This window comes from Prionailurus bengalensis, unplaced genomic scaffold (assembly GCF_016509475.1).
Source record: "Prionailurus bengalensis isolate Pbe53 unplaced genomic scaffold, Fcat_Pben_1.1_paternal_pri Un_scaffold_81, whole genome shotgun sequence".
NCBI classification, from domain to species: Eukaryota; Metazoa; Chordata; class Mammalia; order Carnivora; family Felidae; genus Prionailurus; species Prionailurus bengalensis.
In genome coordinates, this window is record NW_025091180.1 from 96,713 (window position 1) to 113,540 (window position 16,828).

At 47.1% G+C, this 16,828-nt stretch overlaps 1 protein-coding gene across 1 annotated transcript; it reads right to left on the bottom strand.

The window, feature by feature from the left end:
* Positions 1–2,696: 2,696 nt before the first annotated feature.
* Positions 2,697–11,977, bottom strand: LOC122478537 (ral guanine nucleotide dissociation stimulator-like). The gene is made up of 13 exons (XM_043572087.1): positions 11,792–11,977; positions 11,224–11,331; positions 9,582–9,769; positions 8,045–8,238; positions 7,520–7,896; positions 6,514–6,729; positions 6,029–6,132; positions 5,457–5,526; positions 4,767–4,835; positions 4,254–4,328; positions 3,643–3,675; positions 3,168–3,289; positions 2,697–2,963 (listed from the first exon to the last, which is right to left on the bottom strand). The coding sequence occupies exons 1-13, from the start codon at positions 11,975–11,977 to the stop codon at positions 2,927–2,929; spliced, it is 1,779 nt and encodes a 592-aa protein (XP_043428022.1). The 3' UTR covers positions 2,697–2,926.
* Between the last annotated feature and the right edge of the window lie 4,851 nt (positions 11,978–16,828).

Here is a 16,828-nt window from a genome sequence, read left to right on the forward strand (position 1 = left end):
CAGAAGAAATGAAAAAAAAATTCCATGCTCATGGATTGTAAGAACAAATATTGTTAAAATGTCACAACTACCCAAAGCAATTTACACATTCAACACAATCCCTATCAAAATAGCATCAGCAATCCTCACAAGCTAGAAAAATCCTAAAATTTGTGTGGAACCCCAAATGCCCCCCTGAATAGCTGAAGTAATGTTAAAAAAGAAAACCAAAGCTGGAGGCATCAAAATCCTGGACTTTAACTTGTATTACAAAGCTGTAATCATAAGACAGTATCATACTGACACAAAAACAGGCACATAGATCAATAGAATAGAATAGAGAACCCATAAATGGACCCACAGTATATGGCCAACTAATTTGCAACAAAGCAGGAAAGAGCATCCAATGGAAAAAAGACGGTATCTTTATAAAGTGGTGCTGGGAGAACTGGACATCAAAATGCAGAAGAATGAACCCGAACCACTTCCAATTTACACAAAAATAAATTCAAAGTGCATGTGAGACATTAAACCATCAAAATTGTACAGGAGAAAACAGGCAGCAACCTCTTTGACCTCAGATGCAGCAACTTCTTACTTGACATGTCTCCAAAGGCAAGAGAAACGAAACAAAAAGTAACTATTGGGACGTCATCAAGCAAGATAGAAAGCTTCTGCACAGCAAAGTAAGTAATCAATAAAACTAAAAGGCAATTGAGGGATGGGAGAAGATATTTTCAAATGACATATAAGATAAACGATTGGTATCCAAACTCTATAAAACACCTACCAAACTCAACACCCAAAAAACAAATAATCCGGTGAAGAAATGGGCAGAAAACATGAATAGACACTTTTCCAAAAGGCATCCAGATGGCACATGAATAGATGCTCAACATCATTCCTCATCAGGGAAATACAAATCAAAACCACAATGAGATACAACCTCACACGTGTCATAATGGCAAAAATTGACAACTCAGGAAACAACAGATTTGGCAAAGATGTGGAGAATGGGGAACCCTATTGCACTGTTGGTGGGAATGAAAACTGGTGCAGTCACTCTGTAAAACAGTATGAAGATTCTTCAAAAAATTAAAAATAGAAGTACCCTACAACTCAGCAATTTCACTATTAGGAAGTTATGCAAAGGATACAGGAATGCTGATTTGAAAGGGCACAGGCACCCTGATGTTTATAGCAGAGCCATGAACAATATTCAAATTATGGAAAAAATCCAAATGTCCATGAACTTATCAACTGATGAATGGATTAAGAAGATGTACTAATATAAAATGGGCGCCTGGGTGGCTCAGTTGGTGAAACTCCCACTTTTGGCTCAGATCATGATCTCACGGTTTGTAAGTTGGAGCTCCACATCGGGCTCTGTCCTGACAATTCAGAGCCTGGGGTCTGCTTCATGTTCTGTGTCTCCCTCTCTCTCTGCCCTTCCCCCACTCACACTCTGTCTCTCAAAAATAAACACTAAAACAAAAAGATGTGGGACACACACACACATACAGACACACACAATAGAATTCTACTTGGCAATAAAAAAGAATGAAATATTGTCATTTGCAACAATATAGATGGAAATGGAGGGTATTATGTTAAGCAAAATAAGTCAGTCAGAGAAAGACAGATATTATATGATTTCACTCATATGTGGAATTTGAGAAACTTAACAGATGAACATAGGGGAAGGGAAGGAAAAATAAGATAAAAACAGAGAGGTAGGCAAACTATAAGAGACTCTTAAATACAAAGAACAAACTGAGGGTTAAGGGTGACAGTGGGTTTGAAGGTGAGCTAAATCAGTGATGGGCATTAAGGCAGGCACTTTTCAGGATGAGCACTGGGTATCAAATGTAAGAGATGATTCACTGGGTTTTACTCCTGAAACCAAGACTACACTGTATGTTAACTAACATAAAAAAAAAGCTGCATCAGGAAATGCAGGAATGCTAGACATCCTAGCTCTTAGCATAGATGTTTATGGGACCATGTTCAGCAGCTGTGGCCATAAAAGCACATCACACATCTTTTCCCCAAATACAAAGCAAGCAGGGGAGGGGATTCAGAGGTCATTGAAAAGGATCCCTGGAGGATTTAAATCTAGGTAAAGTGTTAACATGGAGCGCCTAGAGGAAGAATGATAATGGAAAGTCCTGCCTGCCCTTAGTCAATTTGCAAATTACCTTCTCCTGTCCTTATCCTTTCCACATGTAGGGTTTGACCTCTTTACATGTTTTTTGCTAATGCAACTCCAGAGTTTGAACTAGAAAACTTAGTTTCAAATATTTGGTAAAAAAAAAACCCTCCAAAACAAAAAACAACACCTCAATAAAAGAAGCAGGAAACAAACCTTTTCCTTTAAAGTGTAGAAAGCAGCCACTGTCCTGGGGCAGGTAGTAGTCCTGGAAATTGTTACACTTAAGGACATCCAATTTCAATGGTTGCTGCCATTCCTGTGAAAGTAACTTCAACCTCTAAATCTCAGTAATTCTGAGGGGCTGTCTCTTCTTTTTACCCAAATTCATTATACTGAAATTAACCTGTTCTCTGAGTAAGAGGAATTTGGGAGGAGGGCTGGCTCTTCTCCTTCCTCCCACATACAATAGCTGATGACTCTGCAAGATTTCTTAGTTCAAGAAAGAATATGAGAGTCTGTACACCATTTAAATTGCTGTAGGAAGTAATAGAACCAAACCAAACTCTTGGGCTATAAAAGAAGGCTTTAATATAATAATATTCAAATCTAGCTTTTACTATTTAAGATAAATATTGCCACTCCAAGTAGGTAAATAGATGGGAGGAAGAAGTGTCAAGGAGATGGGGTTCATCACAGCAAGTGTCCAAGCTGCTGAGGAAAGGTTGCACTATCACTGGACTCAGTCCTGAGCTTGATTGTGGCCAATTCTTCTTGTTCTTGAGTTTCACTGGTCAGCTAGGATTGGGGCTCCAGCTGGCAGGACAGGATGTAGCTAAAGAGAGAATGACACCTGTGAGTCGACCAGGAGCTACAATTCAGGTGTCTCTCCCAGGGTTTTCCCAGTAGCTAGAGTCTGATGTTCCAGTGATCACAAGGAAACAAGGCTTGAGGCTGCCCAGGGAGCCATGGATGCAGGATCCCTAGAGTGGCCACCAGAAAGAGTCCACGCCTTTGCCTAGCTCCTGATGGGCCTCACCTCTCATCCTCACTGAGTCGCTCCACAGCCTGGAACCAGGCTCTAAACTCCTCCTTCGGTTCTAGAGTGTAGTTATCTGCAGCCACCTGGAGGAGCATGATCTCTTTCATCACTTTGTATTCCTAGGCCAAGAGAAGAACAGGATGCACACAGAGCCTGGGTGGGTTGAGCAGTGGGATAGGGGACCAGTCCTAGGTCTTTGCACATGTGGCAGCCTTCCTTCCCTGAAAATTCATCCAGTCTCAACCTGTTCTCAGAGGTGAGTATAAATAGCCCCTCCTCCTGCAGGAAGTTATCCCTGAGGCCACTCCCCTGACTTCACTTACCAGATGGATGGGTCTTACACTTTTTCATTATCAAACTATTCCAGTAAATGTGTGATGGAGGGGATGCAGCCAAGAAATATTCTTCCCAGGGCCATCTCTGGTATCCACTCCCCTACACTTCCCTAATAGGAAGTGCCACAAGTGCTCACCTTAGTTTTTTTCTTATGGTTGATCTCATCTCCCTAGAAAGCAAATAGCCAAAGTCCATCAGAAAGAGCCCCTTGTTATTGCTTGTTCCTTATACCCATCCTTTCTCATGTTGTTCTCGTGCCAGGACACATGAGAAGACTGTCCATACACAGATAACAGGACTGGGATATAAGCCAGGCTCTGGGGTCCAGAGAAAGGACGACATGGGGTAGACAGTCAAGCACCTTATAGCACAACCCTCTCTGATGACAGAAGGGGAGGCTGAAACCTCTGGGGGGAGGGGGCTGTTAGGCTATGTAAGTGCTTGCCGATGTGGAGGTGCCTGACTTTGCTCTCCCCCCATAAGCAGCCTGAGAGGGAGAGGCTGAGGTCAACTCAAACTTCATGCAGCTTTGCATTCAGACAGTCTTGGGCACCAGGACCAGTGTCATAAGTGCAAACTCCCTTCACTCATCATTGAGATGAGAAACTCTAGCTCACAGGGGTAGCTGTGAAGCTCTCATGAGGGGAGGTTTGCCAAGTCCTGAGGTCTCAGGACTCATTACAGGGGTTCTCCACTCCCAAACCTCAGGATTCTGGGCCCTCCTACACAATCTAGAGGTTCACTCACCTTCAGATAGTCCTTCATTGCAGTGTCCAGCATCACCATGTCAGTGAGGAAAGTGCCAAGGAAGGGGACAACACCCTGTGTCATTGGGGTAGGGGTGGGATGAGTCCCTGCTCTCAGGTGCACACAGGGACCCTCCCTTGAAAATGCTTTAGCCTCCTGGTCCACCCCAGGTTCTCACATGGAGCAGCCTAGGATCCCTAGCAGCCGCCTCTCAATTCCCCCTTACCCTCACCCTCCAAGGATATCAGACTTCTCCTAATCACCACTAGGGCCTGCTTTTAGAAAATCAAATTGTATGTAGTCCTAGGCCCCTCCCCACCCACAAATCCATTCTGCATCCAGCTGGATAGACCCTCCTCCTAGTCACTTTAAAATAAGAGTTTTGGAAGCTGTGGCAACAAGAGGAGGAGCTGGAGTAGAAAGGTCCACCTGTCTTGATATGGAGGCCTCCAGCTGTCAGAGAGGAGCCCTTCTCCTCTCACTCTGGAGGCTCTATTCCCCAGGAACACCCACCTTCTTCTGCAGCCTTTTCTGGGCTCTCTGGAGGCTCATCACCAGGGTGGCCCATTTAGATGGCCGCTCCTGCAGGGTCAAGGACAAGTTCATTGAGACCATAATATCCTCAGTCCACTCCCCCCGCCCCCACCATCTTTGACTTGAGACCCTGGACATCTGACCCAAGTCAGCTGGTACCAATGCTACATTATCCTTAAGCATGCTGTGAGTGATTCTAGCACAATCTCAGCTCCAACATTCACTCCATGTGTGACCTTGAACTTGCAGCCTGGCCTTCCTGAGCTTGTTTTCTCATTGAGAAAAGTGAGAACACCACCTACGTCACATGGTCTTCTGAGGACTCAGTGTCCTATTACTATCATTATTGTTTCCCTCCATCCATCCCAACCCCACTACTGAGCAGAGGGCTGTCCTCTGGGCTCTCAAGCTGTATACAGGTCCCCATCTGGACTAGCTGTTAATATGGAGAGACAGGGTGTCTATAGCATCTGGTTGAACAGCACCTACTTGCTCCACGCCCAATGGAATCTTCACCCCAAACTGTAACCATATTCATACCAAAGGCTTCGCCTCCCCAAGGAATGCTTCATGTCATTCCCCTACACAGCAGTCTTTCTTCATCCACTCAAGACCCTGTTCCCTCAGGCCCCACCCTCTCTCTTCCCAAACCTCCTCCTCCCATGATACCTTCAGAAGCAGTTCCCTTCTCTGTGGGTTATCTTCAGTGCACAGCTTTTTAAATTTTTGAAAGCTCTTCCTGAATAGAGGAAAAGAAGGCAGAAAAAATTATAGGAATAATGTGGCTTGAATGTAAGTCCCTCTTATTTGAGTACTCCAAAAAGTCAAACTCCCAGTATTAGGGTTTTCTCTGGATTCCTCTGAGAACTAAGGTGTTTGTAGGACATGGAGGGAGCTCTCACGTGGGTCATCCAGTGCCACCATTTCCATATTAATTGAGCAACTCCGTTTCAGTCAGTTGTGGTTTCAATTGGGCAGAGAGTTTTGTTGCTGTAAAGTAAGCACTTGATAATATTTAATTTGGGTCAACTCAGTGCGTGATATTTAAGAAAAACTATTTCTATAGCTGGAGTCAGGGTGGACTATTCTCCAGGGTGAGTTATAGACCTGTGCACCAGCCCAGGTTCTATTGCCAGGGTTTGCTGCCTCCCAGGAGGGTCCCAGTTACTGAGGGGGAAAAGATGTGCATATGGGAAATCCCTCATCCACCCTGATCCTTCTATGGAGAGAGGCATACTCACCTGGAAACTTTCTCCCATGTCTTCTTCAGACGGTAAATTGAGGCACTCTGCAGAGCAGAGAGGATGGCATGCAGTGAAGAGTAGTTCCGCATGATTTGACAGGCCTGGGGAGGGAAGAGAATGAGTGGTCATGTGGGTAGCAGGAGTTCTATTTGCTCTAAAGTATCAGCCTCCCTCAGTTTAAAATTTCCCTCCAAGATGACAGATATCCAGGTGCCTGCAGAAGGGCACATATAAGACCCAAAGAGTAACACTGCTGGGGAGAGGGAAGATTTTAGCTCATTCCAAGGAAGGAGCCAGGTAGGAACTGAGCGTTCCACCATTGGGACATGCAAGTAAAGGTCAGCATGTCCCTGGAGGGAAGAGCCTAGGGACTGTGCAGACCCTAGGGCTTAGACTAGGGACTCCAACCCTGAGAATTGATAAAGGAAATATCAGTTTCCAAGGCTCAGAAGAGTGACTCATCTTGGCCTCCCATAAAATACCTTGGCCACCTTTATCCAGTGCTCCACCACCATGGCCCTGTCCTGGGCTATCATTCTTGGGTTTCCAAGGCAGGTGGTGATGACACAGTTGACCACACTGTTAAATTGGGTGACGGTAGCACAGACTGTGGGTGCCAGGTGTTCATTACCAGGCTTATTCCGCTTGGACCAGATGGACCCCAGGCACTGATGAGGCAGCACCTTCTTGAACAGCTCCTAGAGAATGGGGTGGGGAGGGGAGGGGTGTTCAGCCAGCCACTTCACATTCAGGATTAATGTCCTAGGTAGGAGGTTACCAGGTCAGAGCTTTAGTTCCTGAAGCTGAGAATGTGGCCTGAGCCTGATTGGAATCCCTGGATTTCATTCCATTCTATTTTCACTGAGGGAGTCAAGTACAGGAAGACCTAGGAGTGAATACTGACAGGGAAGGAAGGAGAGAATTTGGACCCTGGTCATCCTTGCTAACCCCAGCCTCTAGATGACAGTTCAATGTGACTCCTCACAAGGGGGCCTTTTCCACTCCACCTGTTTTTCCCTTTGGTCCTACTCTCCTTTCGATGCACATTCCCCCATGACAGTTACAACCACAGGTTTCTCTGTTTCCCCTTGTAGTTATGTACATGTCAGATGCCTAATAAGTGCACAGGGTGTTAAGCCTCCAAGGAAGATGGGTGGGTGACCCATGGACTTGGCTGCACCCAGTGAGCTGTCTTCCTCCACCTGAAGGACCAGGGCCTACCCATTTTTCTAGCTGTTCTAAGCTCATTTAATCTACACAGTAACTCTGCATCAATTCTTATCAGTGCCTATCTCTACAGTTTGCAGCTGGACAGTGAAAGCTTGATTTAAGGACCTTGGCAGGGTAACATGGTTGATAAGTGGTCGAGCTGAAATTTGGACCCGGACTCTAGTAGTCCACATCAGGGAAAGGCAGGTCTGGGTTAGCTGACGGCAAAAATGTAGAAAGTGCCCTGCCCTGTCCTGCCCTGAGAGCCCAGCTTCTTACCGCATCTATGTACGTTAGCTGCTCTGCCACCAGCTTGGGAGGGAAGTCCATGAGGCTGGGCTTCTCCTCATTCAGCTGGTTCTTTGGGGTTACATGCCAGTGGCAGGAAGGCTCTGGCGCTGGAGTTGGCTCTGTCTCTATTTTTAGAGCTGGAGTTAAAATTCTAAGTAAAGCTGATGATTGAGCTGATTGCAGCTGTGGACCTGGCACATATGCTGAAGAATATGTTAACACTTGTTCCAGTTCTGGAACAGCTGATGGAGGTGATGCTGGCTCTGACACTTGAGATGATGGTTGAAACATAACTGGTGCTGTCTCTAGTTCCATAGTAGACCCCTTTTCTGGCTCTGCAACTGGAAGGAGCCTTGGGGCTGGCACTGGATCAGGATAAAGAGAAAGGTTCATCCACATAACTGACTTTCCAGGTGCCTTCCCAAAAACAGGACAGGTACCATTGCTTTCAAAACAATATTCAGCCCATGAACCCCACCCCAGTTAGTCTTCCCAGATTTTAATCCCCTTTACCATCTGACTCTGCCTCAGTGGGCTCCAGAGTTTCCTGATGCACCAGGATAAGGGCGGTGTGGTTCTTCAGGTCCCAGTCATGCAGCTTCATATCCACATAGGCTGTCTTTACTTTGAAACTGGTAAAATTCAGAGACTGCCAGGTATCCTGAAATTTCTGGTCAGGCCATGTAGTCAAGATGGGAGAGAGGGTGCTGGGAAGAGTCATGTGTGGAGAAGCATCAGAGGCCTGGCCTTTTATTCCACACTGTACTCCCACAGCATCATTATTTCTCTATGGATCCCAGAGGATGGCCCAGCCCACTTCCAACCCCGCCTTTGCAGTGGAAGGCCTAGTCATCCAGAAAACCTGTGTGAGTCTGGTTTTTTCACTGATACTCTTCTCACCACGGCCTTGGGCATAGTCAACGCCATCCTCAGTACAGACCAGTAATAGGGCTTACGTTTGAGGCCGATTTATGAGCAGTCTTCTCACTACACCTTCTGTTCTTGGCCCTAGTTGCTGTGGTTAGCAGAGGTAGATATGGAGAGAAGCAGGCAGAGCCAGATGGAACAGTGGAAGGGATGGGTCTCTTGGGCACCAACTGAACCCAGACTGTGCTCTGCTTCCCAGAAGTTTTGGGGCCCCATCCACAGCTCTCTTTGACTCATTTGTTTCTTCACAGGAAGCCCCCAAACATAAGCCCTCCTATGGAAATCAAGAGATCTGTGAGTTCCATGGTTCTGGAAGTCCTCCTCCAGCCACAACCCCTATAGTCTCTTATGCTGCTCTGTGGATGCAGGAGGCCCTCCTTCTGAACCTGAAGACCCACTCATGTTTACTTGGTCTTGTAGTCTGTCATAATGGTCAAATAAGGGACAATCCTTTCATACCCAGAGGACGCCATGAAAATGTCACATATAATGAACCAAGGACATGAGTGGTTATGATGTGTACAGTGATTGCCTACCCTCTGACTAGACTTGACACCAAGGCATTGTGTCTACTTTATTCACTGAATTATCTTAGTGACTAGAAAAGTGCCTGCATTACTAGGTGATTAACATATATTGTTGATTGAATTAACCCAACCAGTACTTTTCAGATAACTGGGTGGGCCATGGGTGCCTCTGCCTCTCCCCCAGCAAGCCCTAGTCTGGCCATATAAAGGAAAAATACCAAGCCCAGCTAGATAGAATCTCAGAAGTCCTTTGCAAACAGGAAACTTCTGCTTTCCATGTGCTTTTCTAAATTCAGAAGTGCCACAGGCCTGTGAGGGTTGAGGTTGAGAGCTTCTTCACTGGAGAGAGAGAGAACTATTAAACCTAAAGATACTCAGCATGTCCAGCAGCCCTTTCTACAGAGCCAGGCACCAGATAAGCCCATGCCATGTTTTCTCCCATAATTTCCTACAGTTAACACTGTGAGGTTCATCCTCTTACCACCCCACTTCCAGAAGAGGAAAGTGAAGCTCATAGAGGTGCAGTAACATTCCCAAGATACACAAGTAGTAAATGGGAGGCTCACCCCTGTGCTGTGTATGAGGCAGGCACTCACCTTTTGAACTGCTGTCCCAGGACTAATTGGGCCATGGGGAACACCTGGTATATGCAGAAAATGGTTGTGATGTTTGAGGTGTTTCTATCCTGGAAAGGTGATTGTAGCAGGGACTGTAAACAATTTTCCATTGTGCCTTCCTTGAGCTTCAGCATTGTACAGGCCTCATCCAGGGACAGGGTTGATTCCTTTTAACACCGGGTAGACAAGGAGGGGCATGTAGTCAGCTTCAATGCCATGAACTACCAGGAAGATCAGGGTCTGGTTCTCAGACCAGAGACCCCCATCCCTTTGGGAACTTGTGAAAGAGAAGGGACTTGAGTGCCCACACAGAATAAGGTTCTAGGCTTAAAATTGCAATTGGTTTTAGGGGGGAAATGATAAACCATTGGTAACTTCCAGGCATTCTCTTAGCTGAGCAACAATAGCACTTCTTTTAATAGCCTATATTAAGAGCATTATGCCAGTGAGTCATCAGCAAACACCCCTACTGTAGATATGAGAACACAGAGGGTTAGAATTTCAAATGCTGCTCAAGATCACATAGGTTAGTCCTGAGAATTGTCAAAAGCATGGGCTGCATTTCCTCTAAGCTAATGAGGCTTGGTCTGTTCCTGATAGGGAGAAAGTTTCTGGGGGAAACCACCTTCTTCAGCAGCCCCCAGGGAGCCAGTCAATTGTAGTCTGGGTTCCGGGCTTACCCTGATCATCTCTGGGTCCCGAGAAAGGACATGAATCTGGACCTGTTCTGACCCTATACCAGCACTTGTTGCTGGACTGATGCACCTGCTGCTTGTCAAGGGAGATGGAGTTTAATCCTTAGAGCAGCTCATCAAAGATTTCCTGGGTGAAACTCTTAAAAGACAGAGGCAGGTATCTCAGCCAGGAGGCATCAAAGTCCTTCCACCCAATTTGTGCTTCCATGTTATGGCAGATCTAGCAACCTAAAACATTCTTTTAGGACACTTAAGATTTTCCCTGCATCACTGTTGAAATGAAAACAGAATTGAATCCTGTCAAGTTCCAACAGACTTGAAAGGCTGAAACAGTGGCACACAACCTCCTTTATGGAATATTATGAAGACATATAAGAACACAGCTCATGACTTGGTGGGCCTACAATAATTTAATGTGTTCTGAGAGACAGGACATTACAGAAACATATAGAATGGCTTCATCCCACCCTTAATTTTGTGTTAAATCACCCTGTTTTGTGTGATGATATGTAAGGGCTTGGAGACGTTCTGCAAGGACAGTGGAGCTGAGTGCTACCCAGGATATCTGGGGCAAGTAGGTAAAATAATAAAACAGCAGTAAAATGCAAAGATACTCATGGCCTCATGAAAAGTAAAAAAAATAAATAAAATAAATAAAAATGATTAATTAAAAACATTAAATGTTCTCTATCAAAATATAAAAAATAAAATACATACACAATACATGCATTCTCTACCATTCCAACATATGTAAAGAGTGTCCTCCTACCTTACCACATAGCTGGTGGCAGAGGTTTGGCTATTCAGATTATTTTGTGGTTGGGCCTGTGGGGACACTCATGTGGAAATATGATGTGAGGGCCTCAGGTTTGGCCCCATATTTATGTGCAGGCCCTGGGTGTGAAAAACCCTCTTCCCATTCTTACCTCAGAGCAGCGCTGATTCTTGGTATCCTTCTGCACCTGACACTTATCTAGGGCGCTGCAGTAGTTGAAGCCATGGACCAGCTCCTCAAAGATATCCTGGGTGAAGCTCTGCAAGTACAGTGCCCCGTAGTCGGGCCAAGAGACCTTAGGGTCCTCCCTGGACATTGCCGCAAGGGGACACCCCCATTAGAAATTGTGTTCTCTACAGTACAGGCTAAGAGGGGAAGCTGTAAAGACACCCAGCAAGGAGGAAACCAGAAGAAACTCTAGGGCTCGTAATTAACATATAGGTAGTTGAACTTGGTCCCCAGAAATCATCTTCTCCTGCCTGCCAAGACCTGGGGTATGAACATGAGAGATGTGCTAGGCTTTCAACACCTGACATCTTGCTTCTGCTCATGAAGGGCATAGCCCTCGTCCTCTGTCCCCTCCGCCCCCCCTCTCTCCCTCTCTCTCTCTCTCACACATACACACACAATGAGGGGCAAGAGGTGTGGGCCTGCTCTGGGCAGGATCAGAGTTGAGGCATGCTCTGTCCAGTGGGCTGCCCTGAGCTGCCTTGTGTTACCTGTGAGCGCCTCCTGCCAAATGACCAACAGCTTCGGAGATGAGGGCTGAGCTGATGTCTACAGTGACATAAAGGTTTCTCACTCTGGGCTTTCTTAAGCCCACATATCCTGAAAATGGGGATACAGCAACAGAACATTTTGTTCTCTAGAATGACTCTGGGCAAGTGAGCCGGAAAGCAGGCCATCTCTAGAATGTGGGCACCTGGTTACCAGAGTTCTAAGTTCTGTTGAAGCCTATCACCAAGGAAGTGAAGTCACTTTTTCAAGATTCCAGTACCTGTGGCCCTTCTTTTTTTTTTTTTCAACGTTTTTATTTATTTTTGGGATAGAGAGAGAGCATGAACGGGGGAGGGGCAGAGAGAGAGGGAGACACAGAATCGGAAACAGGCTCCAGGCTCGAGTCATCAGCCCAGAGCCTGATGCGGGGCTCGAACTCACAGACCTCGAGATCGTGACCTGGCTGAAGTCAGATGCTTAACCGACTGCGCCACCCAGGTGCCCCATGGTGCCTGCTGAGTGAGTGCCAGCTCCATGGTTCATAAGGGTGAACAAAGAACGAGTCAGAAAGGCATTAAGGGAAAGTGAATGGCTGCAGCCAGGACCCAAGTGTGCAACATTTCCAGCGAATGGGAATGTGATCCACGTGGACCAGACACGTTAAACTTCCTTCCCCCCTAGGCCCAGCATGGAGGCCAGCGTGCGCCTAATACCTCTGGCCCATCCTCCACATAAACAGATCTCGGCTGGACCCCTTACCTTGCCCTGATGCTCCGGATGTTCATGTAGTCCTGAAACAAATATGCCTGCCCCTTTACCTCCACCTCTAACATACGACCCATGGGCTGGTCCACACTGGACTTTTGCAAGACCGATCTATTACTGTGCAAGACTGAAACGTATGGGGCCCAAGGCATACCTTGACATATAAACAGCAGTATCATGAGATTTGATCAGCCTAGGGCAAGGGTTCTTCATTAAGGATGAGAATGGGATAACATTTAGAACAAACTGACGAGCACGATATATTAGCAAGCTGGCTTGCTCACAAATCAGAAGACCTTTTGTGGGATTTGGCTACAGGTATTGTGCAAAGGGAGCCACTCGGAGCCCTGTGAACAAGAGATCCACATTCCTCCTCAAGAAGTAGAGGGAAACTGTGGCCTTTTGTGTGCTTCTCTGCCCATCGTCTCACAAGAGAGGGCCCCAGTGACACCGAGATATGAAGAAGGTGCTTCCATGGGAGGATCGTGTGATGAGAACAAGGCCTGGTGCAGGAGACGTTCCAAAGACTGAGTTCTCTGGTCAAGTCATGGAGCAGGCTGCACAGGCACATCCTGTCTCTTCCTCTGCCTGAGGCTATGTCCCTCCATCAGGATCAGGGGTCCATGTGGCTACCCATTCCCATGATACAGTAGCCTGCTCTGAACTGAGGGCTCACGGACAGAACGTATAGGTCTCTTCAGCGATATCGGACTCTGAGAGCCCTCTCTAGACTCAGGAATGTTCTGGAACCTACACGTGCATCCTTGCAACTCACTTGTTTACATGGTCGCCCCATGGTCTTGCTGTGTGAAGTGAGGTCAAGAGAGAAAAGCAGAAATGGGATAAGAACGACTACCAGGGGATGTCAAAGTTCTGCATTCAAAAGGCCCCCGGTCAAATCGAAGAAGAGATATCCATCTTCCCTCACCCGGTAAGCACACGTGACGCAGCATCCACTGCCCTACCTTCTGGCTGAGACTAACCACGAGCACAAGCATTCCACCTGGGAACCTTCATACACCCTAGGTTTGGGGATGGTCACATAATTCTGAAACCAAAACGAGAGGGGGACCCATTGCAATACCTAGAGCATAACCACAAGGACACCGAAGCTGAAAGAGGACATTATTCAAAGGCACTGGCTCTGATAAACACCATGCAGCACCACTTTTGAAGACAACGGTAAGTGGTGGAGCTTGAGACCCAGACTGCCAGAGTGCTTCCTCACATATGGGATGTGGAGGATTTTGAGAATAAGTACCCAGCACAGTCTCCTACCAGCCTGGCTGTAGCCAGAATAAGCAGTGCTTGTGGGTTAGGCAATGGGAGCCCTCTGAAGGAATACACCTGGGTGCCCTGCATTCTGATTTTAGGAGACAGAGATTTCTGGCTATGTCTGTCCCTCCCACACGTTCTGTCATTTGATCGAGGCCCCACTTCTGAGCTAGGTATTTAGTTCTGCTGGCTCTTACTCAGGAGTGTGGAACAAGGAAATCATCTCCTGTTCCTGGAAAGGGCTTCCCCTGGGCTGACCCTCACCTTGTCCGTACTGCTCATGGGCAAACCGTCTGCTTCTCACAAGGAACACAACGCAGTCATCCAGGATAGTGAAGCAAGCTGGCTCCCCTTCCCCTTCCATACCAGAGCAGGCCAGTCACCAATCTTCCAGGGAATAAAGGCCATCTTTCCTTTGTTAGTTCAGAGCCTGAGGGCTCTCACTGAGCACAGGAGCAGAGTGGGAGTTTGATGCGTACCCGGTTGAGCTCCCTGAGCTTCTGATAGCTCCATAGCTCCTCAGGGAGAAAACAAAAGGTCGGAAATGCAGCAAGGTGAAGGCAATGGGCATAAGGGGGTCCAAAGTTTGGCATACACAGTAGGAGTTGGGAGCCACTTGGAAAGGAGGTGTCTTACTTCATTTGCCCTTGGCCCAGAAGAAGGCCAGCTCCCTACCCAAATCTCTCTCGCCCAACTGACAAACGAACACCCTTTGAGGGGACCCTTCCATTGGCCTGGGTCTCTGAGTGACCACATACTTCTGGAACCCAACAAATTGATGAGGAATGAGTCCTGTGGCCAAAATCTTTCCCACAGTCTCCAGCCAGGACTGAATCAGACTCCCAAGTGAAAGGCAGAGGATATGACCGTGAGACAATGACTCTGAATGGATGATGGGAAGAATCTTGCTTCTACAAGAAACCAAAGATGTGTAAAGGTGGAGAAAGAGGGTCAGAGCTCTTCAGAGTTTGAAAGGGGAATTATGTGGCAAAGGGAGGGTCCAGAAGCAGCTCCTGGCAACCTGGCTGAGGGAAGAAGAGGACACACCAGAAGCCTTAGGCAACAGTGCCATGTAGCGTCCACAACTGGGAGCCATTTCAGCAAGAGGCCTGCCTTCTTCCTTCAGAAGGGCCTAGAGAACCCTGGACATTGCTGCCCTTCCTTTTCCCATCCCTGAATGGAGTGAACAGTGACAGTGGTGTAGTCAGGTGCCCCCAGGTCTTCCTCTGACGTGTGGAAAGGGGCACTGGGGCCCTCTCCCTGTAAAGGGCTCTTTCTGTGCTGACCAGCCTCTGGAGCCTCCTGCTCCTGTGTGAATGGTCTGCCTTTCAGGTGGAAGGCCCCTCCATCAGGCAGAGCAATGAGGCAAGTTTGCTCACTTCCTCACCTCATGTTACAAACTGCCATTCACCAAACTCAGCGATAGGAGCCTCTCCTTTGGGATAGCTGATGCTCATGGCTGTCACTGGGCTCGGGACTGAGTGGCAACCCGACACCCACCCCTTGGTGCCCACTGAAGTGAGTGCCTGCTCCGTGGCTCCTAAGGTTGGACGAAGACTCAGGCTGAAGGGCAGTAATGGAGAGAGAAAGGCTCCAGCCTGGACCAATGTGCATTCAACATTTCCATCCAATGAGAATGTGACCAGTTTGGGTGGGACATGTTAAACTTCGGTTCCCTGGGCAGGGAGGCCATCTCCCCCCACCCCCCGCCATTGCATCTGGCCGACCACCCATACACACAGTTCTCGGCTGGACCCCTTCGAATGGCCTAGGACCCCGGATGCCCATGGAGTCCTGAAAACAAAATGCCAGGGCCCCTTTGGCTTAACATGTGCCACAAGTCACAAGAGCTGGTCCATACTGCACATTTGCAAGTCGGTGCTATGACTCTGAGTGACTGGATTTGTGGGGATCACAAGAGGAACCTAGGACTCATGTGTAAACCTGCTTGATAGGAGTCTGTGTTGGCTACTTTTTTCTCAACTTTCTCCAAATCTCATGTGGAGAAGATCTCTGGTAGTGTGGTGTGGTGAAGATCTCTGGCAGTGTGTGTCTCCATTGCCACCCTATTGTTTAAAGAGGGTTTGCATGGACATTATTCATGTACAGTGTCTCAATAATATCCTCTTCTTTCATCTTGGCAGGTTGGTGGTGTGTTTGTGATGGGAATAGAGGTATTCTATTGGGCCCTACCCAATTTGGTTTCAGCATGATGTGGTTCTGCCAATTTTCAGGGTGTGTGAAGGTACCCAGCGGAAGGCTTGTGTGTAGGCTAAACCCGAGTTTAACGTGGATGCCACCTCCTGTGTGGGACATTAGGAAGGGTAGGTCAGACTCACCCTCTCTCACTTTCCCCCATGGTCATTTGAAAGCACAGCTTTGATTTCCCTTTAGTCATTTTTCCCCATTTTTTATTTTCTTTCTTATTCTCAATTTACACACTGAGTCTATGTGACTGTCCCATACATGGCCCAGTTACAAGGATGGGAAGTGAATTTGCAGGCAGATCTTGAGCCAGTGGAGGGTTCTCTCTCATGTCCCAGAGGGCAGTTGATGCTCCTGTCCCTGAGCTCTTGGTTTTTAGTAGTTTATTATAAGAATCGTAAATAATTTATCTTCCTTGGAAACAAGGGTCTCCCTGAAATCATTTCAAAGCCCTTGTCTCAAAGTCATATCATTTCCTATTAAGCTCTGAGTTGGGTACCACCCTGGTGAGTGGCCAAATGGGCCTTGCAGTTTGGGTATCAGAGTTTGTGGATATCACCAATCCTAGACCATCTGCAAGTGCCCAGTAAAGAATGCTTGTGTGTAGTCTGAGCCAGAAGTTTTAGGAAAGGATCCGGCCTCCTGTCTGCATCAAGAGTTGATTACAAAATATATTTTTTCGCTGATGGATGCAATTCCCCTGGGAGATGCAGTACTGCTAATATTCATGCACATCCCATTGCTGCTTTTCTAGCTAGGTCTCCATTCGTGTCTAGGAGCCATGGCTATATGTA